The 27,829-nt window shown below is 37.1% G+C and overlaps 1 protein-coding gene across 1 annotated transcript; it reads right to left on the reverse strand.

Moving 5' to 3' along the window:
* Positions 1-947: 947 nt before the first annotated feature.
* On the reverse strand, positions 948-20,879 carry BIRC2 (baculoviral IAP repeat containing 2). Its single transcript, XM_033862110.2, has 9 exons — positions 20,377-20,879; positions 16,990-19,147; positions 16,795-16,894; positions 12,247-12,325; positions 11,637-11,685; positions 5,803-6,045; positions 2,521-2,775; positions 1,740-1,781; positions 948-1,659 (listed from the first exon to the last, which is right to left on the reverse strand). The coding sequence occupies exons 2-9, from the start codon at positions 17,888-17,890 to the stop codon at positions 1,466-1,468; spliced, it is 1,863 nt and encodes a 620-aa protein (XP_033718001.1). The 5' UTR covers positions 17,891-19,147; positions 20,377-20,879; the 3' UTR covers positions 948-1,465.
* Positions 20,880-27,829: the final 6,950 nt, after the last annotated feature.

Raw genomic sequence — 27,829 nt, forward strand, 5'->3', positions numbered from 1 at the left:
TTGCCACACACACCCCCATCAGCCAGGACCTCTCCTGCATCATGGAAAACTTGCTGCAGCTCCCTGACAGACACAGAGCCTCAGACTTCTTATAAGGCCAGGCCTGGGCCCATGGAAGTTTCGTGGAGCCTGCAGGGCAGCTCTCTGCCCAGCAGAGGATTCGGGCTTTCTGGGGACCCAGGCCCAGGCCAAAAGTGGTGAGCGTCCCACAAGTCACAGAAGAAAGGGGCCATGCTGCGGCCAGGGTGGCACAGGACCCACCCCCATGGCCCTTGGGATGCATGCCAGGGCCTTATGGATACTGTTTTCTATAGAACTCCTGCCTATTTTTATTTAACCGTCATTAAAGAGCACCTATGCTCTGTGGGGAAAAAAAAAAAAAAAAAGGATAAATTTTCTTTCTTCCTACTATATTCTCTATTTAAAGGGATCTAAAGGAGTTTTAGGATAAGAAGAGTTTTTAATATTAGACCTCCTTTCCACCTGGCCTCAGATGTCTGCCATAGACCCAGACCTGGGAAAGGTCAAATATGACTGGACCCAAAAAAAGATACTTACCATTGCCTGTATTCCACCTCCTCATCCCACCAACACTTACTCAACAACAAAATGATTAAACTATTTTTTTAAATTCCAATGAAGATTTACATAATTCTATTTGTTAATAATTTTTGATATGGATTTTTAATTCAAATAATATCTATAATATACAAAGCAACTAGACAGATATTACCATCTAAAGGAAATTCTCATAAATCCCATTACTATTAAAAAAAACACTTCATGGTAATGTTTCATGAATTCAATTTTTTAACTTAATAACTAGCATCTGAAGTGCTTACAATGTGACAGATACTATGCTTATGTACATTATCTCATCCTTATATAACCCTGTGAAGGCTTACAGAAATTACTTTTTAAATCAGAGGAAAAAAATCGATGATGTAGTCTTTTTAAAGACCTTTATTAAGATGTTTCTCACAAATTAGGGAAAAGCTTTTTTACCTGTAAGAGAAAAATCCTTATTTTACAACACAACTGAAAAAACACCAATGAGAATTTGGCAATATAACTGTGATAAACTCCAGAGCTCCTGGTTTCCATTTCTTTCAACTACATTCTAAAGTAGTACTCAAAGCTTTCAGAAAGAATACCAAACCTAGTCACTCCTAAAATGATACATAATAGCATTAAGATTGCTCCTTTAACTCCTCCTGTGTTCATACATGTACAGTAATATAGCTCAAACATAAATCTTACCTTTCATATAAACAGAGGTTACGATTAAATATTATATATGGTATTCTTTTGGAAACAAGATTACTAGTACCAAAGAAAGCAGAGTAGAACAAAAATGTTACTAATTAAAGAACCAATAATTCCTTTTTTACTTCAGATAGCTTCAAATGTTCAAACAGTATTTTAAATACTTTTATATGTAGGCAACATATAGCCTATTTTTCTTTTATGAGAGAAATGTACGAACAGTACCCTTAATTATACCCCTGCAAATAGGGCATTTTCTTAGAGAAGGGGCACATTCCTGGCATACTACCAGATGACCACAAGGAATGAATACAATAGAAACTTCTTTGTCCATACACACTTTACAAGTTCTTTCTTCTTGCAACCTTCTCAATTGTTCTTCCAGTGACAGACCTAGTAACAACAGAAATTTCCATTAAAAAAAATGAAAGGGTAATATTTCATATTGGTCCTAAGTCTTAATTTTGTTTTACCTGAAACATCTTCTGTTGGAATATACTTCATATTCTTTTCCACTGAAGAAAGAAAAACATAACAAAGATATCACTCTAATAACTCATTAAAAATATTTTTTTAATAAAAAAATGAAATTTTGTCATGTGCAACAACATGGATGGACCTGGAGTGTATTGTGCTTAGTGAAATAAGACAGAGAAAGACATATACTCTATTTTATCACTTGTATGTGGAATCTAAAAAATAAAACTAGTGAATATAACAAATAAGATAAAGACAAAGATATAAGGAACAAACTAGTGGTTACCAGTGGGGAGAGGGAAGTTGAGGGGAAGATAAGGATAGGGAGACTAAGGGGTTCTAACTACTATGTATAAAATAAACAAGCTACAAGGATTTATGGTACAGCACAGGGAATATAGCCAATATTTTATAATGACTATAAACAGAGTATAATCTACAAAAATTTTGAATCACTGTGCTGTACAACTGGAACTTATATAATATTGTAAATCAACTATATCTCAATTAAAAAAAATTTTTTTAAGGCATCACTCTACCAAATACAAGACTGCTTCATCTACTACCTATTATTTTTCACCTACTATATCCTGAACAACACAGATTCTAGCTATTTATCATCAGAAATTATTTAGCCATGCTACTTGGGTAATAAAAGACTTCACTTTTTAGAACAAGTTAAATGTATAGTTTGCTAATTGGATTCGTTGTGTTTGTCAAACACAAAGATGAACATAATCCCAAGAATTTCTAAAATAACTTTACCAACAAACTCACCAAATAAGTTCTTATATAATGTAGAGTCAATTTCTTGAAGACAGTTCTTGAAGATGTTGGCAGCACCATTTCCTTTAACTAAAATGGTATCAATCAGTTCTCTTGCTTGCAAAGGTATCTGTGTTTTTTGTTTAATAATATCATGTTCCTGTTTATTAATTACATTGGCCTTTAAAAGATTATCCAGGATAGGAAGCACACATGTCAACTGTTGAAAGAGAGCCATTCTATTCCTCCGAATCAAGGACAAATCATCTTCATGTTAGAAAAAAGAAAGAAAAATCCATTAGATTATAAACTGCTCCAACTACACTCATATACTAACAACCAACCCTATGAACAATTCAGACACTAAATAAATAGGAGCTGGAAAAAGAAGGACAAAATTACTCCTCTGCAGTTTAATGTCTGTCACTTGGAAAACTTTCAGAAGATTTAGCTAAGGCATATTATATATAAGTACACACATGGTCTCTGTTTTTTTAACTTATTAAAGTCTATATATTTACCTGTCTTAGAACCCTGCTTTATCCTGCTGAGACTAAGCAGAGAATTTTAGAGGGCAGTATAAATTTGCAACCTCTGTACTTTGCCCCCATGGAATTACTACTGACTTCTTTTTGCATTATATCACTTCACTTTTATGAGCATTTTCATATGAATTGTCTCCTTTGATAAAAAGATCCTATCAATTAAACAAGGCAGGTATGACTGCTTCTCATTTTCAGATAGGGAGAGACAGACTCACAATATCATTAACTGTGACCTATCCAAGGTCACAGAAAGAATCAGTTATAGAATCAGGTCTCCTAGATTAGTGTCTTCAACTCCATGTTTAAGAAGCAGTAAGCAGTGTTGAAGACTTTGAGCTGTAGAGTTAGGACAGACCTAGAGCTCCACACTGGCTTAGCCACTTACTAGCTATGTGCCCTAACCTCCATACACCTCAGTTTCCTCATCTGTAAAATGCAGATAATAATAGTACCTTTCTCAAAGAGTTGTAAGGATTAAATGAGATACATGTGAAGTACTTATCACAATATCTGGCACATAATTAGCTACCAATATTGTCTTATAAAGGTCTAGGTTTGGGCTTCCCTGGTGGCGCAGTGGTTGAGAGTCCGCCTGCTGATGCAGGGGACACGGGTTTGTGCCCTGTTCCGGGAAGATCCCACATGTCGTGAAGCGGCTAGGCCCGTGAGCCATGGCCGCTGAGATTGCGTGTCCAGAGCCTGTGCACTGCAGCGGGAGAGGCCACAGCAGGGAGAGGCCCGCGTACCGCAGAAAAAAATAAAATAAAAAATAATAAAGGTCTAGGTTTATAGCAATTAAAAAAGACTCCGTATGAATCAAGCCTAATCTTTTTTAAAAAGCACGAAATCCATTGTTAAATTTCCTACATTTATGGAGTATGGGCATAAATTCCTACAGTATTTTTCAAAAAGTTCCTCTTCTGTTGATCATAATATTTAATTGCCTGCTTTCAACCTTAAAAAAAAAAAGTACATTTCCATATTTACAAGTTTAATGAGAAATAAAAAAGAAGTCTATTGTAAAGTTCCGGGAAAAAGAAAGACCATTTCCTTCACCTTTTACTTCTTTCTAGAAGTCAAACGCTCTATTCATCTCAAAATTATGGAATTCCCTTCTCTGACCACAACTTATATCCTTCTACCTTACTAATTCACCTCACTACTAACATCTGTTCTTCAATCTCCATGTCATTCCCAACTACTAACACAAGAGTTGTCTCCTGGCTTTGCTTACTTCCCATTCTAGTCTAGATGTAGTCAGGTGTCTCAATGATCTTCTCTTATTAGTAACCTAAATTCTTCCTCCCTATTCCTTTTCTGACTTGTTTGCTTATTAAGAAACAATTTCAAATCCATAATTCAAGGGACTTCGCTGGCAGTCCAGTGGTTAAGATTCTGCACTTCCACTGCAGGGGGTGTGGTTCGATCCCTGGTCAGGAAACTAAGATCCCACATGCCACTTGGCCAAAAACAAAACAAACAACAAAAAATCCATAATTTAAGACTATTCGTTGAACCTTACAAAGAATAAGAAAGTCACAAAACTATGGTGACCAGTTTTATTACAGTGATTTCATTTAACCTGTGTTTTATTACTGGTTAACAATCTTAAAATCTTTTCACTTTCCTCAGGCCCTTTCTTTCACAAAGCCCTTCCCATTTCCCAAATAAATCTACTTAAAATTTTTTTTTGATGTTCTAGGCACTGTGCTAAACTGTTTTACTTGTAACATCTCATTTGATTCCTATAGCTGCTCCATGCAATTGGTACTGTTATCATCCCCATTTTACAGATGAGAAAAACTGAGGTCTGGTTAAGTTAATTGCCAACCTGGTAACTGACAGAGCCAGGGTTTAAACACAAACCTGTCTCAACTACAAATCAGACTTCAAACACTGTGTAACATGGCCAAACAATGAGGTTCTCAAACTATTCCTAACATTACTTAAAAGCTTAAACTGAGAAAGTGTCTTCCAACCCAAATGCCCCAATTTACACTATATATGCAACCTTCACCTCTGCTGGTCCTTTAACCCTATCTTCTGCATACTAGTTTCCACAGCTAGTCTATAAGCTCCTTGAAAGCAAGCACCATGAATAGCAAGCACATTATTTGGCACAGGTGCTCATCCTCAATTAACATTTATTAAAGGAATGATTACTCAAAAGACTTGTTTTGGGAGTCTGAGGCTTAACATAAAACTGGATGAATACCAAAATCAGTTCTCTACTATCTTTGGACTGGGCAGGTGCTTCTCATCAAAGCCTAGGATTTCATCATGGGTTCTATTTTTTGCATAAGGATCACTAAGCAAGGATTAGACAGTCAAACACCATGTTAAGAATATGATTTGAAGGAACTTAAAAAAAAAAAAAAAAGTAGAAACAAGACAGGCACCCAACTATAAAATCTTGCTTTTTCAAAATAGTTTAAATTTGTTAATGTATGAGGAAGAAATGCAATATAGCTCAAGAAAGGAATTATGCTAAAATCCTCTGATTAGCATAAATCAGCAATCTTCTTGGAAAATAAGCATTCAAAAAAACAAAAACAAAAACAACTGTAGTCGGTGCTTCTCGACTAGGGTGATACATTACCCACAGTGAAGGGGATGTGAGGCTGGAAATGACTGGTGGCTGTCACTAGCAGTTAGTGGACAGACGGGGATGCTCACTGTCCTGCAACATGTGAGACAGTCCTATGAGCCCTCAATGGAAGTAACGCAGGTGACTAACATTCCCAAATACCTGATGCTGTTTCTTCAGTTTGTCTTTCCTTCTCTTCTTCTCTTTTTTCATCTTCAGCATTAAGAAGTGCTGACACAATATCATTAACTGTTCTGTAATTCTCTCCAGTTGTTAGGATTTTACTCTGAATTGTCTGCTTTACCAGGCTTCTACTAAAGCCCATTTCCAAGGCAGCTTTAACCACAGGTGTATTCATGATGACTGCATCATCTGAAGAACTTTCTCCAGGTCCAAAATGAACAACTAGTTTAAAAGACATGTATTTGTATAAATTCCATAAATATAAAAATACAGAGAATAATGACTATGATACAGTCTTTACTCTAGTACAGATTATATCCTGGTAAGGGAGATGAGCTATATACACCAACTACCTATAACTCCAACAAACGTTTGAACCTGATAAGCATCAAATGAGAGTGTAGTAATAGGCTGTACTTTTAAAAAATACCACTTCCCACATCCTAGATCTACTTAATTAGAGACTCTTCGGGATGGGGCATAGGAATATTCTAAATATTCCTCAAATGATTCTGATGTACAGTCAATTTTGGAAACTGAGATGCTACACAAATTTAGAAGTGAAAAATTATCTTAATTCAGCTAGAAAAGTGGGGGAAATCAACAAAAACTTCATGGAAAAGATGGCATTAGAGTTTGAACTTAAAGGATGGACAAGACCTAGAAAGGTGGATAGATGAGTGTGATCAGAGAAGCATTTTCTGAGAACAGGGTCAATGTTAGCCAATATGGCACTTCTGTGAAAATTACAAAATGACATAATTCTTCAAGACACTTTACTGCCACCTGCTGGAAAACTGTTTTATAATAAAAATAAATATACAATGTGCATGTGCTCCCTTGCTCAAACATATGTGGAAACCCTGTCTGAAGAGAGAACACGCCAGAACACCTGAAAGATAAGGAGTGAGCTATGGGAATATCTGAAAGAAGTCTTTCAGGCAAAGAGAACAGCAAGTATAAAAGCCTCAAGTCAAGAGAAAAGCTTGATATATTTAAGAAACAAAAAGGTGATCCAAAGTCAGAAATGAGGGTGATGCCTGGATGATGTAGAGCCTTTTGAGGAATTTATATTTTATTCTAAGTTTGCTACAATATTCTAGGAGGGTTTTAAGTAGGGTACTGATAAAACCTGATTTGTTTTTTCAAAAGATGATTCTGGCAGCTCTGTGATAAATTTTAATGAGGTAAAATGGAATCAGGGAGCCCTGTTAGGATTTTATGACAAAAAGTCATAAAATGACGTTATGGCACTCATGGCAGCTTAAATCAGGCTAATAGTGGTGGAGATGGAGAGAAGTGGTAAGATTTGGGACATATTATAAAGGCAGAGATGGAAGGACTTCTAACAGATTAAATATACCAAGTAAAAGGAGGAATCAGGGATGATGTCTAACTTAAGTCAACTTTTGACCTTAGGAAGTGAGTGCCATTAACTGAGTTGGGAAGACCAGAGAAAGAGCAAATTTGAAGGATGAAGGACAGGGAGAAAATGTTTGCTTTGGTTATATTAACTCTGAGACACCCAGTATAAACAAGTAGAGATTTAAACAGGTAGTTAAACAGTCGGCAGCTCAGGAAATGGAGAAATACATTTGGGTTGAATGTTGAGAGGTACTCCATCATTTAGAGGTTTGAAAAAGGAGTAACCACCAAAGGAAATTGTTCATGATCAACCAGGGAAATAGGGGAAAACCAAGAATGTGGTGTCCAGGGCTTCCCTGGTGGCACAGTGGTTGAGAGTCCGCCTGCCAATGCAAGAGATATGGGTTCGTGCCCTGGTCCGGGAAGATCCCACATGCCGCAGAGAGGCTGGGCCCGTGAGCCTGCGCGTCCGGAACCTGTGCTCCGCAACGGGAGAGGCCACAACAGCGAGAGGCCTGCGTACTGAAAAAAAACAAAACAAAACAAAAAAGAATGTGGTGTCCAGGAAGCCAAGTGAGGAACATACCTTAAGAAGGATGCAGGAAACTATGATAGCAAGATTGCCGGTTAAGTTGCCCCCAACTTGTACCCCACGCAACAACATTTTAGAATCCATCCAAGGACAAAAGTGCCTTTTGTGGGAGGCTTTGGGATTTAGGTATAAGATTATGAAACCCAAGTGTATTCCAAGACCAAGGAGAGCCATTTTGAGAAGACTGGCCTGTACCAGGCACCTGAATCCCTGACCATGGTCCCAGCTACAAACCCAGAAACAGCTCAGTATCCATCAAGACTGAAAGCAGAAGGTCTTCACCTGCCAAAACCAGTCAATAAAGACTGCAAGCAGCGTTTGCTCCCTCAAATGCACAGACACCAAGGCAAGGCTACATATAAATATCATACAAATCAGGCACATATGACACCATCACAAGAAACCAATAAAGATCCAGAACTGACCCCAAAGAAATGAAGATCTATGATTTGCCTGACAATGAACTCAATAGAGTCACCTTAAAAAAACTCAACAAAATTCAAGAGAACAAAGATAAACAACTAAATGAAATGAAGATAACAATGCATGAACAAAATCAGAAGTTTAATCAAGAAACAGAAACCACAAAAAAGAATCAAGCAGAAAACCTGGAGCTGAAGAATACCAGGACAGAACTGAAAAACATCAATAGAGAACTTCAACAACAGACTTGCTAATGCAGAAGAAAGAATCAGAGAACTCAAATGGAGATCATTTGAAATTAGCCAGTTATAGGAACAAAAGGAAAAGAGAATGAAAGAGTGAAGGAAGCCTACATGAATTATAGGACACAACCAAATGAATAAACAGTCAAATCATGGGAATCCCAGAAGACAGAAAAAAGGGAAGAAAGCTTAAAGAAATAATAGCTGAAAACTTTAGCTCCTAAATCTTGGGAGAGATATGGATATCCACAAACAGTAAGCTCAAGGAACCTCAAGTAAGATCAGCCCAAAGATTACTCCAAGACACATTATAGTCAAAATATTAAAAGACAGAGAAACCATTTTGAAAGCAGCAAGAAAAAAATGACTCCTCATATACAAAGGAACCCCCTAAGGCTATCAGCACATTTCTCTGCAGAAACCTTGAAGGCCAGGAGAGAATGACTTAATATATCAAAGTGCTAAAAGAAAAAAAAAATGCCAACCAAGAACACTGGCAAAACTGTCCTTCAGAAATGAAGGAGAGATAAAAACATTCCAGACAAGCAGAAGTTGAGGGAGTTCATCAACACTAAACCTGCCTTAGAAGAAATACTAAAGTGATTTCAAGTTAAAATGAAGAGATGCTAAGTAACAACATGAAATAAAACTTACTGGTAAAGGTAAATATGTAGTCAAATTCATAACACCCTATACTGTATCTCTAGCATAAGTTAAAAAACAACAATATATTTTGCACAGCAAAAGAAACCATAAACAAAATGAAAAGACAACTCACAGAATGGGAGAAAATATTTGCAAATGATGCGACCGACAAGAGCTTACTTCCCAAAATATACAAACAGCACATGCAGCTCTATGTCAAAAAAAAACAACTCAATCAAAAAATGTGCAGAAGATCTAAATAGACATTTCTCCAAAGAAGACATACAGATGGCCAAAAAGCACATAAAAAGATGCTCATCATCACTAATTATCAGAGAAATGTAAATCAAAACTACAGTGAGGTATCACCTCACACCAGTCAGAATGGCCATTATCAAAGTCTACAAACAATAAACACTGGAGAGGGTGTAGAGAAGAGGGAACCCTCCTATGCTGTTGGTGGGAAATGTACATTGGTATAACCACTATGGAGAATAGTATGGAAGTTTCTTAAAAAACTAAAAAACAGAACTACCATAAGATCCAGTAATCCCACTCCTGGGCATATATCTGGAGAAAAGCATAATTTGGAAAGAAACATGCACCCCAATGTTCACTGCAGCACTGTTTACAATAGCCAAGACATGGAAGCAACCCAAACATCCACTGATAGAGGAATGGATAAAGAAAATGTGGTACATATATACAATGAAATATTAGCCATAAAAAAGAACGAAATAATGCCATTTGCAGCAACATAGATAGACCTAGAGATTATCATACTAAGAGAAGTCAGAGAAAAACAAATATCATATGGTATCACTCATATATGGAATCTAATTTTTTAAAAACTGATTTAATGAACTTATTTACAAAACGCAACAGACTCACAGATTTCAGAAACAAACTTATGGTTACCAAAAGGGAAATGTGGGGGGAAGGGATAAATTAGGAGCTTGGGATTAACATACACACATAACTATATATAAAATAGATTACCAAAAAGGACTTACAGAGGAAACTCTACTCAATATTCTACAATAACCTATATGGGAAAAGAATCTGAAAAAGAACGAATATATGTATATGTATAACTGAATCACTATGCTGTACACCTGAAACTAACACAACATTGTAAACCAACTATACTGCAATAAAAATTAAAAGAAAAAAGAAATATTTATAGAAAAAAACATAAAAATAAAAAACACAAAACAATAATATTATTAACTATAACTATATTAACTTGTTACTGGATGCAGAATATAAAATGTATGACATCAATAGTGTAAAACATGGGGTGAGAAGAAGTAAAACTGTAGAGTTTTTGTAAATGAAGGTAAGTTGTTATCAGCTTAAAATAGACTATTGTATCTAAGATATTTTACATAAGCTTCATGGTAAACACAAAGAAAAATCCTATAGTACATACAGAAAATACAACAGAGAAATTAAAGCACACTACTACAGAAAATAAATCAGAAAGGAAGAGAGCAAAAGAGGAAGAAATGAACGAAGGAACTAAAAAAAGTCAGAAAACAATTAATAAAATCATAATAAAAAGTCCTTATATATCAATAATTACAATACCAATAATTATTTTAAATGTAAATGTACTAAATTCTCCAATCAAAAGACACAGAATGGCTGAATGGATTAAAAAAAACCCACTAGATCCAACAGTATGCTGCCTATAAAAGAATCATTTTAGCTTTAAGGACACAGAAAAATTGAAAATGAAAAGATATAAAAGGTGTTCTATGCAAATGGTAATCAAAAGTAATGAGGAATGGTTATACTTACATAAAATAAAATAGACTTTCAGTCAAAATCAGTGACAAGAGACAAAGATCACTGTATGTAGTGATGAAGGGGTCAACTCATTAAAAGTACACAAAAGTACACAAAACAATTGTAAATTTATATGCAATAAACATTGAAGCATCTAAACATTTAAAGCAAATATTAACATAACTAAAGGAAGAAATAGAGAGCAATACAATAATAGTAGGGGACTTCAATATCCCACTTTCAAGACTGGCTAGATCATCCAGACAGAAAGTTAATAAGGAAAAAGGAGACCTGAATAACACTATACACTAAATGCCAGATGTGGCTAAAATTAAATTATAACCAGAAGACATATTTCCTATCCTTGCACTAAACTACTACATACCTGGCAAATACCTAATATCTAGCCCAATTTTCAAACCATGTGAACTGGGTCTTTCCAAACATGCTAGCTTATACAAACATTTCCTCTTTGGAGGGCTTATTATTTGCTCTTCTCATTTGGTATTCCCTGAAGTTGTTTTTCTTTTGCACTTGTCTTGTCTCTCCAGTGAGAATGTCAGCACTTTAAGAACAAAAACTAGAATACTTCCAAGAATCCTCTAAAAATGTCATGAATCTTAGTAGATACATAATATTTATTAACTTTCTAGCACTTTTTTCTATGACCTCAGAAGTCCTTTATTTACATACTTTCATTCTTAATATTCTGACAAAAAAATCCTATCCTATATTTGGAATATTTTCATACATACTTGGTGGATCAGCATTTTCATCTCCAGGAGTATCTGAAGTTGACAATAGCTATGAAACAGTAGAAAAAAATAATAGATAAAATCAGAAATCTCAAACAACCTGAACATAGCAACATTAAGTTTATCTTAATTACTGTATACACGCTTTTGAAAACATACTTCAATTTGCTGTTTTACTTTAATCATCATAAAACATTTCCTTATACATCACCCAATTCCAAATTAGAATTCAAGTATTTCTCTAGTTTCAAGAAAACAGGAAAAAGTATTAATGGTTTCTCATCCCACTTAGAAAGTCATATTTCAGCTGAATCACACTCAGAGACTCCAAACTGCTAACAAGTTATTTTGTTTTTCTCAAAAATACGGAGGAGACACTAAAGCTCTTCTCCAACCCCACCACAAATTTGTACAGTGGCAGGTTGAGTGATTTTTCAAAAAAAAGGAAAAAAGAGTCATTTTTTAAAAGCCCCTGAACAAACATGTCCATTAAGATGGACACAAAACATGTAACTATAATTGAGAAAACAGATGTAATTGTCACTTCTAATCATATTTGTAATTATTATCTAGGAGAACTCAATGTTGCCAATTATAAAAACATATTTACCTGTTCAAGAAGATGAGGATACCTAGCTTGAATCTCATCAACAAACTCCCGCCCTTTCATGCGTATCAAGAACTCACACCTAAAACGTAAAAGGAAAAATTTTTAAGTTCTTTTATAACAAAAATATAATCTGATTACTCTAGAAAAGTGGCTTTCAAATTATTTGATTGTATCCCAAAGTACAAACATTTTACATCACAACCTAGTACATATACACATCTAACAGGAACAAAACTCTCATACAATATTACAAATTCTTACTATGCATTGATGCATTGTGGTATTTTGTTTGATTGCATTAATACAATCACAACAATAAAAAGGTCTGGATCTCAAAGGAGCACAAGCTAAGGCTTGAAAAATACTGTTCTAGATAATTTACTTTGGGGACTTAACATAGCAGAAACTTTAATTTGCTATTCCTAAAATGTGATCTTTCACAAAATATCTGCTAATCTATCTCCATTGTCCACTCTACCATTATACTTAACACAAACCCTCTCTCTAAAAAATAGAGAATCAAGTATTTTCATCTATACATGTGACAGTGTTTCCCAAATACTTGCTTTCAAACTACTAGAATTTCTCAATGGTGTTCCAGGAAGTTCATATAACATGTTTCTGTTTCTTCCCTTTTGTTTTTTCAACAAACGGTGCTAGACAACTTGATAAAATATGCAAAAAACAAGCCTTGATTTATGTCCATAGTATACACAAAAACAAACTAAAAATGAATCATATGCCTAAATACAAAACCTGTCAATTTAACTTCTAGAAGAAAACACAGGAGAAAATCTTTTCTTTTTCCTCTAATTTTTATTTTATTTATTTATTTTTGGCTGTGTTGGGTCTTCGTTGCTGCATGCGGGCTTTCTCTAGTTGCGGCAAGCCGGAGCTACTCTTCGTTGCGGTGCACGAGCTTCTCACTGCAGTGGCTTCTCTTGTTGCGGAGCACGGGCTCTAGGCACAGGACTTCAGTAGTTGCGGCTCACGGGCTCTAGAGCACAGGCTCAGTAGTTGTGGCACACAGGCGTAGCTGCTCATGCATGTGGGATCTTCCTGGACCAGGGATTGAACCTGTGTCGCCTGCACTGGCAGGCAGATTCTTATCCACTGCACCACCAGGGAAACCCTAGGAGAAAATCTTTCTGTCCTTAGGTTAGGTAAAGATTTTTTAGCTAAGAGACCAACAGCACAATCCATAAAAGATAAAATTGATAAACTGACATCTTCAAAATTAAAAACTTCTGCTCATCAAATACACTAATAAGAAAAGGAAAGACAAGCCACAGACTGAAACGCTGCAAAAGACATCTGATATAGGACTTGTATCCAGAATATATTGAAAAGTCTCGGAACTTAGTAATGAAAAAAAAAAGAAATTTAAAAGAGACACTTCATCAAAGAAAATACAGTTCCAAGGATGAAGAACCCACAGATACAGAGGGCTGACTGTACTATGTCATATGAGGGACTTGAGCATCCATGAATTTTGGTTTCTTGAGGGGAATCCCTGGGAGTGTCCTGGAACCAATCCCCCACTGATACTGAGGGACAACTGTATATAGATGGCAAATAAGAAGCTCACCATCATTAATCATTAAGGAAATGCTAATTAAAATCACAGTGAAATACCACTACACATCAATTAGAATGGTTAAAATCAAAAAGACTGACAATACCGTGTGTCATTAAGAATCTGGAATTCTTAGAGGTATCATACATTCCTGGTGGGAATTTAAAATGGTACAGCCACTTCAGAAAACGATTTGGCAGTTCCTTCTAAAGTTACAATAGAAAACAAAACTTGCCATCCAACCCACTAATCCCACTCCTAAGTACAACATTTACCTAAGCAAAACAAAAACATATGTTCACAAAGGTTTACTAATGTTTAGAGTGCCTTTATTCATTATTGCCCCAAATGTCCTTCAACTGGTAAATGGTTAGATTTAGTAGAGATCATGTAAGCATGCTCAAGACTCAAGTTCATCATGCAGAGAATACAGCTTTTCATTGTTCATGATCTTAATATAGTTCTAAAGTATTTTTATCCTGGGACTGACTAACTTATATTCATAACGACTAAAGACAGGAAGTATAATGAACATTGGCTGCCCCGTATTTCCCCCTTCTCCAATAAATTCTATGAGGACAGAGATTTTTGTCTGTCTTATTCACTGATATATTCCCAGCATCTAAAATAGTGATCAGGGGGATATAGGGAAATAGGTGAAAGGGATTAACAGGTACAAACCTGAGTTATAAAATAAATAAGCCATGGGGATGTAATATACAGCATAAAGAATATGGTCATAATATTGCAATAACTCTGTATGGGGACACATGGTTACTAGGCTTATCATGGTAACAATTTCATAATGTATGCAAATATCAAATCACCATGTAGTACACCTCAAACTAATATAATATTGTGTCACATATTTCAATTTAAAAAAAAGATATTAGAAAGGAAAAAAAGATCCTCATGATGATGTCTGATTTCCCATCATTACTTTCAACTACTTATTCCTAGGACTCTTGCCTTCAGACAATGCTGTTACTGTCATGAATTATCATGCTCAATCGAAATGAAACCCAGTATTCTTCCTGGTCTGCTGCAAAATCTGCATTTGTCTGCCTATTCATTTCACTTTCAACCTCATATGCAATGGTACCACAATTTTTGCCTTTCACTTTAATTTGGTTCTTCTTTCTTTTGCTTTGGCTTGGTTTTTTATTTGATTCCACACTGTTGTGTAAATACCAATACTGATGAAAAACAGAAATTCCTTTGTATATAGAAATGTAAACCCTATTACCTCTTCTTCCAAATGATTATTACTAAAAATGTTAAGAGGGAAAAAATAAAACAGTATCCAGTAGGCATATAAATATTTAATTAATGAATAAATTGTGTTAAAATACAGTGATAATGATTATCCACTTTGGTTTTTCATTTTCTGAGATTAAAGATTATCCACAATTGAAATCTGTTGCTTACAAAAAGCACCACTGGCCTTTTCCCTTACTTAACCATCTAAAACAAAACACAAATTACAGAAGTAAACTAAGATTTTGTTTGGTTTTGTTTTATAAAGGACAAAATGTAGCAACTGAAACACTGGAATTGGAAAGCTGTTTCTGTCTTTTTAATACAGTATTAAATTTCAAATTATATGTACATACTCTCATAGAGCCAAGCACAATCAAATCACTTAAAATTCTGACAATCAGGAATTCTCTGGTGGACCAGTGGTTAGGACTCGGCCCTTCCACTGCTGTGGCCTGGGTTCCAACCCTGGCTGGGGAACTAAGATCCCGCAAGCCATGTGGTGGGGCCAAAAATATAAAAAGAATAGAAAATACAATTCTGACAATGGAACATGCTTTTTTCCTACAATAATAATTTAAAGTAAACAAAATATGTATCACTTTTGAGAATTAAAAAGTCACAATTTATCTTGATACATTATGAATATTAAAGAGGTTCAAGAGATTCCTCATTATTGTGAAAGGCACTCACCAGTCAAAACATTACCTACATGATGTGATTCCACTTTTATATAAAGTACCTAGCATGGTCGAATTCATAGAGACAGAAAGCAGAATGGTGGTTGCTAGGGGCTGCAGGGACGGAGGGATGAGGAATTAATGAAATGAGTACAAGATTCAGTCTGGGAAGATTTAAAAAAAGTCTGGAAATAGATGGTGGTAATGAATGAGGAATAATGTGAATGTACTTAATGTCATAGAACTGTATACTTAAAAATGGTTAAAATGGCAAATTTTATGTTAGGTACATTTTACAATTTTTTTAAAAGACCATATTATCTATTTCAACTCCCTCATTTTACAAATGAGGAAAGGATCAAAGGTGTCACATGACTTGTCCAAGTTCACATAGCTACTCAGTAACAAAGACAGAATTAATTTCTAATTCTATTTCCATCAACAGCACTGCCTCTAAATTCTTTCTAGGCTATAGTAAAAAATAGGACATAGTGGGAGAAACAGAGTGACTAAAGGGAGATATTTGACATATCTCCCTTGACAAGATAAAATTGTACAGAGAAAAAATAATTTACAATTATAATCAGACTTAATACTGATTGTACAATCAGCTTTTATTATATGCATTTTTGTATTTATCCTTTTCCTAGATCCATTTCATGTCCCTTATTTTCCTTTTTCCTTCTTATCTTTTTCTTACTTATCTCCTTTTCGTTCTATTTTACATATTTTTATAATACTTAAGTCTTCTTTAAAGCAAAATGGAAAACATAAATGAAACGTATGGCCATAACTGTGACTCATCAAGAATAAGTTAAATTATATCCTGAATACATGGCTTACAAAAGAAATCATACAACATTCTACAACATTTTGTACCAAAACAATTAACGTTACAATTTGGTGTTTTAAAAAGGCTAATTCCCTAATGGTATAAAGAAGCTTTGTTATATTGAAATGTAAACTTAATCATTCAAGTATGCCTACTCCTTTTAAGCACAGAATTTGTGTAGAAATACCTTTCAAAACAATTACCTTGGAAACCACTTGGCGTGTTCAACCCATGGGTCATCTCCAGATTCCCAACACCTTAAGCCACCATCACAACAAAAGCATTTGACATCATCATTGCGACCTAAAGAAAACACAATAATAAAACTGAATACATACGTGTCCTAATATATAAATCAAAATGAACTAGATAAAATGTATAGCTATACATTTTCTTACCCACATAATAGAAACCAGCACTTGCAAGCTGCTCAGGCTGAACTGGTACAGTTGAAGGCCAGTACATAAATGTTCTCAGTCGAGCTGCATGTGTCTGCATGCTCAAATTTGAAATGCTAAACCTCAGCGTTTCCAGAGAATTTTCCAAAAATGGACAGTTGGGGAAATGTCTCCGGTGTTCTGACACAGCATCATCCTTTGGTTCCCAGTTACTTAGAGTCCCACCACAGGCAAAGCAGGCTACTCTATCTCCAGGTCCTATATAATAAAAGCCAGCTCTTGCCAATTCTGATGGTGACAAAAAGGTTAATGGCCACATCTGGTAAGTAAGAAATCTCGCTTCTTCAGTACTCATGGCATAACTGTAGGGGTTAGTCCTCATTGGGGAAAAGTCTTCAACTGCTCTAGAATTAACAGGGTTTGGTGAAAGGTTGGAATAAGAACCACTGAACGAGCTACTATGTTCCAAAGTAGGTAATAATGAATGTGTAAAATTGTTTCTCACTGAAGAGGAAACATTTTTAGAGGTGGATTCCAGACTAGTAACAGAAACTAGATTCTGAATAAAGCTACAGCTAGGATACAGTTGTTTATGCTTTTCAATAGGATTGTCTCCTTGTTTCCAGTTATCCAGCATCAGGCCACAACAAAAGCATTTGACTTTGTCATTCACACCAGTGTAATAAAAACCAGCACGAGCAAGACTCCTTTCTGAGACAGGAACACCAACGGGGAAAGTTGAATATGTAGACATTCGGTAGAGTTCACATGAAAAGTCGTATTTCATTTTTTGTTTGTTGACGATTGTCCAATTTGACAAGATCGTGCTATCTTCCATCATACTCTTAATTTTTTGATACAAGGGATCTGGGAAAAGTCTTTGGGAGGTAGTTTTGTGCATGAGTCATTTTACTTTTTGACTGCTAAAACCCTTCACATGACAATTCTCTTCCCTTCACATTAGATTTTTTCCATAAAAAAGAATCAAATGATAGGCCCCTACTTATGGAAAATTCACTACACCTTCTTTACTGGATTTATACCTGAGTTGATACTCAGGTAGGATGAATATCTCTCCTAAATTACGAAGATACTATTTAATACTTTCTGGGATTATATTAACTCAAATGTTATTTGCTCGTTATTTGGCATAATACTGACCTAATAGCCTGAAAGAAGTTGACACACCTCCAAAACTATGCTAAGACTCCTTGACTTTTCAAGGAGGTTTATATTCCAAAAATTCTAAACAAGGATAGAATACCTAAATTATGCCTTTAATTTGCTTTCGGTTACAAGCTACAAAGCCGGGATATCAAGCCAATTAATGACTATGCTACAAGAGGAAAAAACTATATGCGGGCTTCTTTCCCTATGAGCACTTTAACATTTTTTTTTAATCTTCTTTTATTCTAGTAAACAAGAAGAATTAAAGTTTTCATATGGTCACATTATCTAAAGGCCAATTTCACAAAGTTTATCATCATAGTATTTACTTAAGAAGGTTAAACTAGCTTCAGCTAACAACTTTTGGAGATGTCAACACCTACAAGTGTTGTTGAACCTAAACCAGTTATACTGCGTACAGTGTCAAATGAAATGAATTTTGCTTAAAACTCACAAACTGCTAACTCTTCTTTGTTAAATATTGTCTGTATTTGTTTCCATTTCCTGCAGCATCATTATTATGTTGTCTTTCTTCCTAACTTTGCCTACCACTTTAGTATACTTGATCAAATGAAGGTATTTTCTCCATAAACTAGTTAACCATAAAATTTCCACAGCTGAAACTTCTTACAAAAATATTAAATAACTTGTCTTTCATTTAAGAATCATGCATCTATAATATCATTCATTTTGTAATTAAAGGTAAATCAATTTATCAAGATACAGCTTGTCCTTTCTAGTGTTATCACAAATGCCTAAGGTACTGTATTACCAACAAAATTACTGCTCATGCATAATAAACCAGTAATTAACTCTACTAGCCTTCTTTCTGAAAACCCTTCATATTTTAAAAGTATAATTCATACACAAAATTACACTCCACAGAATTCAAACTATATCCCTTTATAAAGTTTCTGAGTCTCCATAATAGGATTTATTACTGCAGGGGAAAAAATGAGGGGGAAAAAGTAGACTCTTCAGGGCTGTATATCTGAAAAGAAAAAACAAACGCTATTTTAGAAAACTATTTTCACGATGAATACAATTTATATTCTTTTCAATTTATTCAGTAAATTCTAAAAGTGATTTACACTTTAGATAATACAGCTTCATTCCAGCTATTTGTCAACAAAACTAATTAGAAAAGTTTTTAATCAAAATAAATGCAATATACTCCCCGTAGCACTAAGAATACTTTTTTTAATGCACAACTTTGAAGACAGATGGACACAGAAACATATTTTGGCCTTGGTCTCCTCCCCTCTTCTGGTGACAACTTTTAATAGTTTAAGGATAATATCTCTGGCAGTTTGCTACAGGCAAAGGGGGACTAGTGGTGAAAGAGACTGCACCCATCAGCAACAGTGCAGCAGTTATTTAGATGGCATAATAGACTGTAAAGTTATTTTTTAATGTCAAGTCTCTCCAGGACTAGGCAAACTGACCAGTGAGAGTAAATGCATCAGGAACCCACCCATAAAACCCTACAACTCTACAATGCCCTCACAATTCCAAAGCAACAACCACAGAAAACAACTTGAAAACAATATACAGTAATGGCTTGTGAAACACTGGCCTTGGGAATGTGACTACTTGCATGAATGCTTTCGTTACACCAGAACTTGGTGTCCTATCTTTACAGATTTTTATCTACAAGCACCGTACAGTGGATTTGCCCTCTTTAGGCAAACTGTGGCTTTGGGGGTTGAAGGCGGGAGACAAACTGCAAGGGAAAATAAGAGAAACTATGGAATTTACCTATTAATTTCCCGGAGCTATTTCTCACAATACACAATAGACCACTAAAGCGGCAGAGCGCGGTTGCAACTATCTGATACAGGGAATCTGCCGCCACACAACTGTCTCCGTTTGAACATACTAAACAAAGGAATACCGAGGGTTAAGTTTAAAACCCTGCAAAAACTTGACGAACATCTTGGTCAGAGTCCAAGGGCCGGAGAAGTGGGCGGCGGCCAGAGCAGACTTGCAAACAGGTCAATTGAAAAAAAATTATTTTCGGCAGCAAGTCTTGGACCTGGAGCTTCCGAATTAAACAGCCTCGGCGAGAGTGAAGAGAACAGAGAGCTCACTGCGACCCCCGGCCTCGGCTCCCGGCCCTGTCTTCCCTCACCCAACTGCAGCCTCAGGGAAGCGGGCCCCCGCGGCCCGAGCGCCCCTACCCGCCTCGCGCGGCCGGGGCCCGGAAGGAGCTTCACTCACCGCTGGGCCGGCGTAGCAAACGCGGGAACGGCGCGGCAGTCTGGATCCTCCACAGCCCCGAGAGCTGCTACGCCGACACAATAAGAAGCCAGACGGCTCGGCTCCGGTGCTCACAAAGCCCCCCGCCCGCGCAGGGCCCACGCCGACGCACAGTGACGACAGCGCGCCGGCCGGGATCGCGTCATGCCGCGCGAGGGCGCCGGGGCGTCTGCAGGCGAAGAGTGGCCCGAAGCGGGCGCTAGGCCGTACGCAGTCTGTTAGCCCGCGGGGGCGGCGGGGCCGGGCGTCCCCTCGGCGTTCCAACCTTTAATTTCGCCGCGTGAGCACTTTTGACGTTTCCTTCCCTCGCCGTTCCTGACATTCTCCTGAGGGGGACGTGGCGAAGCGTGAGCCGTAGATTTTGAATCGCGGGAAGCCTGCGGAAACGCCCCAGCGCGGGCGGTGAGCGTCTCCCCCGCGTCACCCGGTTGGGGTCTAGCCCCAGCCGGATTCCTCTAGTGGGGCCTCCCCTCGGCGTGGGTGACCGCGTCGTCCGGGGGCGGAGTCAACCCGGCGGCGTTTCGGCTTCGGTTAAGTGAACGGTTGTAACCGTTTTCCTCAGCAGCTTTGTGATGTCAATCTTAAACAGCTGGCCGTGAAAATGGAAAAAAGACGAGTGTTGGAAAGCAGAACAGCATCAGAGGATTAATTTTGAAGCTTTGATTTTATAGTCTTTTGGGGAGTATATCTATTTTATAATCAACCACTGTATCTTTTATTTTTAAACTTTTGTTTTTCTGTTCTGGAGGCGAATGCACTGACGAAAGTGTCCTAATTTCAGAAGCTCATCACTAGCAACGGTTCGGTGCTTCAGGCCAGGCTTCACTCCCCCTTTTTTTTTCCTGAATGTGACTAGGATGGAGTGTATACATTCATATACGTGTGTATATATAAATCATACGTGAACCACAGAGGAGCCCTGTATCAATGACATGTTTAACTAGTTAACTGATAGAAAAATTGTAAATACAAAATCTTGGTTTTCCTAGTCAGGGACCGTTTTTCTCCCCCCTCTCTAGCAGTGCGGTGAACACAGTAAATATTTGCTGCATTGCAGCGAGAGAATTTTTTAGTTTATGTTCCGTGAAGACACTCTTTGTCAATGAAATCAGATGTTTTCTTCTTTCAGGGGAACTCCAGGGGGCAAATATTTCAAAAACTTCCAAATAACAAGCCACTTAATTAGGCAGCCGGGGGAATTCCAAGACCCTGAACCGTTTCCCATTTCCTGTCCCTGTCATTTCTGCATGCCAATCAGTCACAGAATAGGGCTTCTGTTCCAGTGTTAATAGTAAAAAGAAAGTATTTGTAACAGTTTGTGATACAGAGAAAAGAAATGTCATGGCTCCCAATGACTAAAAACTTACAAATATGCACATGAGTTTTGATAGTAGTTCAGTATGTAGTTCAAGTTGCAATTTCTGGGAAAGTTACGGGACTTTCTTTTTATGTGTGGGAAAATATGTATTAGCAAGAATTGTTCGTTCTGGATTCAAGATTATTAAAGATTATTTCTCTTTTTCAGTTCTTGTCCTTACCAAAAAAGTATAGGGGAAAATTCATATTTCAAAAACTCGAAGTCCTTATATATTTTCCCCAAGAAACCACGTAATAACATTCAGGTATAATAAATACTACTTTATAACTTTTAATCCTATATAACCTTGTAGTTGAGTGTTAAATTTATTCAGTTACCCACTTATTCAGTTAATCTTTTTCATATTTCCAGTGTAGAACTGCTGGTGATTTTTAAAAATAAGTTGTGTTTTTCTGCTGAGGTTACTATACTAATATTTTTCACATTTATGTAGAAAAATATTTACAGGATCCAAGACAATTTGAGGAGGAATATAAGACTGAAGGGGCTTGTCCACTAGATAACAAGTTATATATAAAGTCATAGTAATTCAGATAGTATTAGCACAAGGATGGACAAATAAAGGAGCAAGATAAATAGCCCAGAAAAGATATGTATGTATATGTGAATTTGATATATGACATTGGTATTACATATCAGTGAGAAAAGGATTAACTGGTCAATAAGTAATACTGAATGAATGGTTATTCTAATGAAAAATAAAATTAGATAATCACCTAACTGTTAAAAAAAATTCCTGTTGGATAAAAACCCTAAAAGTGAACAGCTATGATTGTGAATCCAGGATTTTAAACATATTTTTTGAGTTATAATCCATTGCAGTTATTGTAGGCCATAGTAGACCAATGGGAGCTTATTCACGTTGACTCTTGAGTCCTTTTGACATGGCCATAGTAGTCTTTGATTGCTTTGTTGGCTGGCTTTGTACATTTCTTACCCAATACCTATAATTAGCCATTTATTCAAAGTGCTCTGGTTCCTTTAGTGGGAAATGATATATAAAGACCATAATCTGAATGTTTGTGGTACTAATTGTTATTGAGTTGTATTGTTTTTATAACCTGTTCTGTGGGCACAGTTGGGTAAATATGGCCTTTTGGTTTTTAATAAAAAGCATCATGAACTCTAACTTCCAATTCAAATTCAGGAATTCAAGGTTTTATTTAACCTCATTGATTGTACAGCTTCCTTCCTTCCTGCACACGGAAAAATCCTTATTCTCGCCTGTACTCCCTTCCTGCCCTGTAGGCAATGATTTAAACATTTTTTAATGTTTTTTTATTCTAAAAATAGAGTTTATGTACATTTATCCATATCTCCCTTTTTCTTAGATAACTGGTAGCATACTTTTTTCCACCTTTTTTTACTTACTAATAAATTATGGAGATCACTCAATACTAGTATATATAGAGAGAGATTCCTCATTTCTGCACAGTACTCCATTGTGTAGATGTAGCACAATATATTCAACTAGTCCCTGTTGATGAAAAAATCATTTGATCTAAGAAAGAAATGGAAATTTTACTTGAGCCAAATTTTTTTTAAATAAATTTATATACTTTATTTTTGGCTGCATTGGGTTTTAGTTGTTGCGTGCAGACTTTCTCTGGTTGTGGTGAGTTGTTGGGGGGGGTTCGTTGCGGTACATGGGCTTCTCATTGTGGTGGCTTCTCTTGTTGCGGAGCACGGACTCTGGGCATGCGGGCTTCAGCAGTTGTGGCACGTGGACACTAGAGCGCAGGCTCAGTAGTTGTGGCACACGGGCTTAGTTGCTCCGTGGCATGTGGGATCTTCCCGGACCAGGGCTTGAACCCATGTCCCCTGCATTGGAAGCTGGATTCTTAACCACTGTGCCACCAGGAAAGCCCACTTGTGCCAAATTGAGGGTTATAACCCAGGAACAGTCTCTCAGAAAGCTCCAAGAACTGTTCTGCCTTTTACAGGTGAAAGCACAGTTATATAAGTTTTTGAGACAGAGGGCTGTATGTTAAATGATGTATTATTGACAGTTAATATAATCTAGCATGTAGTGGGTCATGGGTCATTGTGGCCCCATACAAGATTAAGAAGGAATGTTATCTTGTAAGGAGTTGGCTTGTTGGGGCTAGGAGAATGTTGCTCTTTATTGTTGAGCAGGTATTCCTGCCAATGGAGAGGTTTGGTTGATGCATAATGCAGATACACAATGCACAGTAGAGGTGGGAAGAGGGGACCAAAGAGCAGAGAAAATTTTTTTATGTTTAAATTTTTCTTGTCTTGCCATAAAATATAATTTTATTTCATATACCATAATGTATTCAACTACTTCCCTATTGATGGACATCTGGGTGGTTTCCAATCTTTTGCTATTACAAATAATGCTGTAATGAATAGTTATGGATATCTTGTTTTAGGATATGTTCCAGAAGTTGGATTCTTAGGTCAAATAGCAAATTCATACATAATTTTGCTAAGTATGATCAAATACCCCTCCCCCTCCATGGAACTGTTGGCATTTTGCAACCCAGCCAGCAATGTATGTAAATTCCTTTTTTCTACACAGCTTCATCAGGGGAGTATGTTGTCAAACTTTTGGATTTTTTTTTTTTTTTTTTTTACGGTACGCGGGCCTCTCACTGTTGTGGCCTCTTCCGTTGCGGAGCACAGGCTCCGGACGCGCAGACCCAGCGGCCATGGCTCACAGGCCCAGCCGCTCCGCGGCACGTGGGATCCTCCCGGACCGGGGCACGAACCCGCGTCCCCTGCATCGGCAGGCGGACTCTCAACCACTGCGCCACCAGGGAAGCCCAAACTTTTGGATTTTTGCCAGTCTGTTAAATAGAATCTCAGTGTGGTTTTAATTTCATTGCTGTGTTATGAATAAGATCGATAATCTTTTTAGTGTATCAATTGCATATGTAATGGTTTATTTTTTTTAAAGTATAAAGGAATGTTAGAATTGATTATGTGGTATTATTAAAGAAAAATTATTCTGACGCTTGTTAAAACATTAACAAGTAAGGAACTACAAGTAAGGAAGACTTTATTCAAGACTACTGCAATAAGAGCATTGCAATGGGGGAGAGAGATCAGGCTCAACTCTGAATACAGCAAAGATAGCTGAGGATTTGTAGCCAAACAATGGAATGAAGGGGTCAGTGGAAGAAAAATTACTTAGTGGAGACATCAAGGGCAGATGGATTCTTGCTGAAGATTGGCCAAGGGCTTATACATCAAAACTGGAAGATAAAGAATTTAGTCAGATATCAAGGGTGGGAGCATTCTCACTAACCTGACTTAGCAGGATTCTTGCTAAGACTGGGCTAGACAGGCCAAAGATGGGGTGGGGGGTGACAAATGGAGACGGCACTGACTTAAATCTACATAACAAACTTTACCCTGGTTTACCATGCTTTTCCTGGTAATTTACACATAACTGGCTTCCTCACACCCTTCTTTCTCTCTTTTGTCTTGAGCTGAAAATGGTATTTAAGCCTGTGGCTTAGTCCACCTCAGGGAGTTACTCATTTTTCCCTGGGTATCTCCCATGTATACATGAGGTATATATGTGAAACTTCTGTTGGTTTTTCTTGTTAATCAGTCTTTTACTACAGGGGTGTCAGCCAAGAACTCAGAAAGGTAGAGGGAAAATTATTTTTTTCTCCCCTACATTAGTATATACCGTAGGGAAGGAAAAGTCTCTTCCTATGTCCATCTTAGGTTCTCCAGCTGGGGTCCTGTAAACTAGACTAGCCAAAAATATATTAGCAAGAGGAAAACAAGCTAATTAACATGTGCATTGCACATGTAACAATAAGAACCCTCAGTGATGAGAAACCTTAAAGAGAGGGTTAGAACTTGGGTTTTAATACCAACAAAGGAAAAGAGGTTTGGAGCTTCTGGGTGAGAGAGGCAAGTTATAGGAAGGTCACCAAGAAAAGCATGGTAAACAAGAGCTGTTTAGTGAGGTTTGTTATGCAGATTTGCGTCCTTGCCTTCTCCTTTGATAAGAGTTTTAAGAATACTTCTCTTTCAGATACTGAAGAGGGAGACACCTCTACAAATGGAAATTTACTTTAGAGCTTTTCATGATAGATCTCAATACCCTTTAGCTCAAAATAATCCATTTGCCAAAAGTACATTTTGGGGTGGCATACTCTGTTACCCCTCAGTACATAAATGAAATGTATACTTCCCTGAATTTTTGAAGTATTTTATTTAAAAAATTCAATAAACAAAACCCAACACATTAAGAACTTGGAAATTTTGGCCACATCACAGTTTTCTTCCCGAACATCTAGTTACTTCTGTTAGACCTGCGCGGTCTCCTAGGAGTTTCGACTCGCCCAGGAAACAACAAGAGTCGGAAGTCGATGCAAAACGCAAGAGGTTTATTGAAGGCCGGTGCACCGGGGTTCCTTGGTCCTCACGCAGGAGGTCGAAGAAGGAACCCCTTTTGGGCGCGAATATGTCAGTTTTATAGGTTCCCACTTCCCCGTATGTAAATTATAGATTTGGTTGTGTTTTCCTGCTGATTGGTCCCGGCTTAGGCTCGGACCAGAGAGGGAACTTGTCCCCAGCTTCCTGATTGGTCTTTGACAGATACCTTTTTTACATTTTGTTTATCTCCCTCCTTCTCGGAAGGGGGCCGGACATCCTGGAAATTTACCCATTGTCTAAGAAGCCCCTATTGTCTGGAGAGTTCTTAATCATTAGCTGGAACAATGTCCCTCGAGTCCCACACTTCAAACATCCCAAGCATTACCTATCTGTTGAAAAAAAACACTATATATCTATCTTAGTCATGACAGCTTTAAAATTTTGTTGTCTGTAGCAAAAGTCAAAATTTTTAAATATCAGAAATATTTAAAAGCTTAATTAGTGAACTTTTTTAATATAAAGTAGAATCTCAGCAGCTCTAATTGAAAAAAATCAATGAGTTAAAAGTTAGGATGATAAAGGTTTACATAAATGGATTAAAAATGGCCCCTGCATATTGGCTTTATATTTTTTACTTCATAGCAGATTGGGACCACTAGCTCAAAAGCTTGCCTCTGCCAAATTCAAATTTTTACACATCTAATTGCTTTAACTATATCCTAAATAACCATATTTTAAGCCATTTAGAGCCTGCCTGTTTTGCATGTCCAGCATCCGCAGGACAAACCTCAGCTTAAGAACCCAAGTCACTGCTACCCTTCCGAGATCCATGACTAAGCTGTCTGCAGCATCACCTAGCTATGTAAGCCTCCTCTCTGGTACCCCTCTTGCCTGGGAGTTCCCTTGTCCTCTTCCCCTTATGGTGGTGGCCCCACACCTGACTCTGGAAGGTCGCCTGTTGTGAGGGATTTCCCCTTGTCTGAACCTGCCAAGCACACCAAAATGAAGCTTGTTGTGTGCTACTGCCACCTGGTGGTCTTTTCTTTAATAAGTCCCGAAATCCTCGAACTCATAACAAAAGGAAAAGCCTTAGGATCGGAGAAAAATAGTCACAAGAAGTCATGTTGGCAAACGCAAGGCGTAGAGGACCTTGTTCTTTCTATGCATATTTCCTGTCAAGGGAGGAGAAGATAAAAGACCTCTAGGATCCAAATAGCTGATGCAGATCTCGAGAAAGTTTTTCCTGTGGTTTTCCTGAAAATAATCATGTGAGAGAAACTGAGAAGTTGAATCTGTAGTAGAATTATTTGAAAGCCTTAGTAAAGTGCGATAAATAAATAAAACTTCAGGTGACTTAGAAATTTGAGCTCTCTTCACAACATAGGTAAACTATGTTAGTGAAAACATACCCTTTTATAGATGACAGTGCAAAATCATTCTAATCTTTGAAATATGTGCAATATGTCACAAAAACTTGGGCATTACAGTGAAACAGATTTTGCTTTAATCTCTGCTGTTTCTCCTTGAGTAACATGCCTTTGAATAAATTATTTAACTCTTTCATTCATTTAAGAATCATGGAGATGAGTGGCCAAGATAACAGAGTAGGAAGACCCTGAGCTCATCTCGTCCCATGGGCAAACCAAAATTACAACTATTTACAGAGCAACTATTGAT

This window comes from Tursiops truncatus, chromosome 8 (genome assembly GCF_011762595.2).
Source record: "Tursiops truncatus isolate mTurTru1 chromosome 8, mTurTru1.mat.Y, whole genome shotgun sequence".
Lineage (NCBI taxonomy): Eukaryota > Metazoa > Chordata > Mammalia > Artiodactyla > Delphinidae > Tursiops > Tursiops truncatus.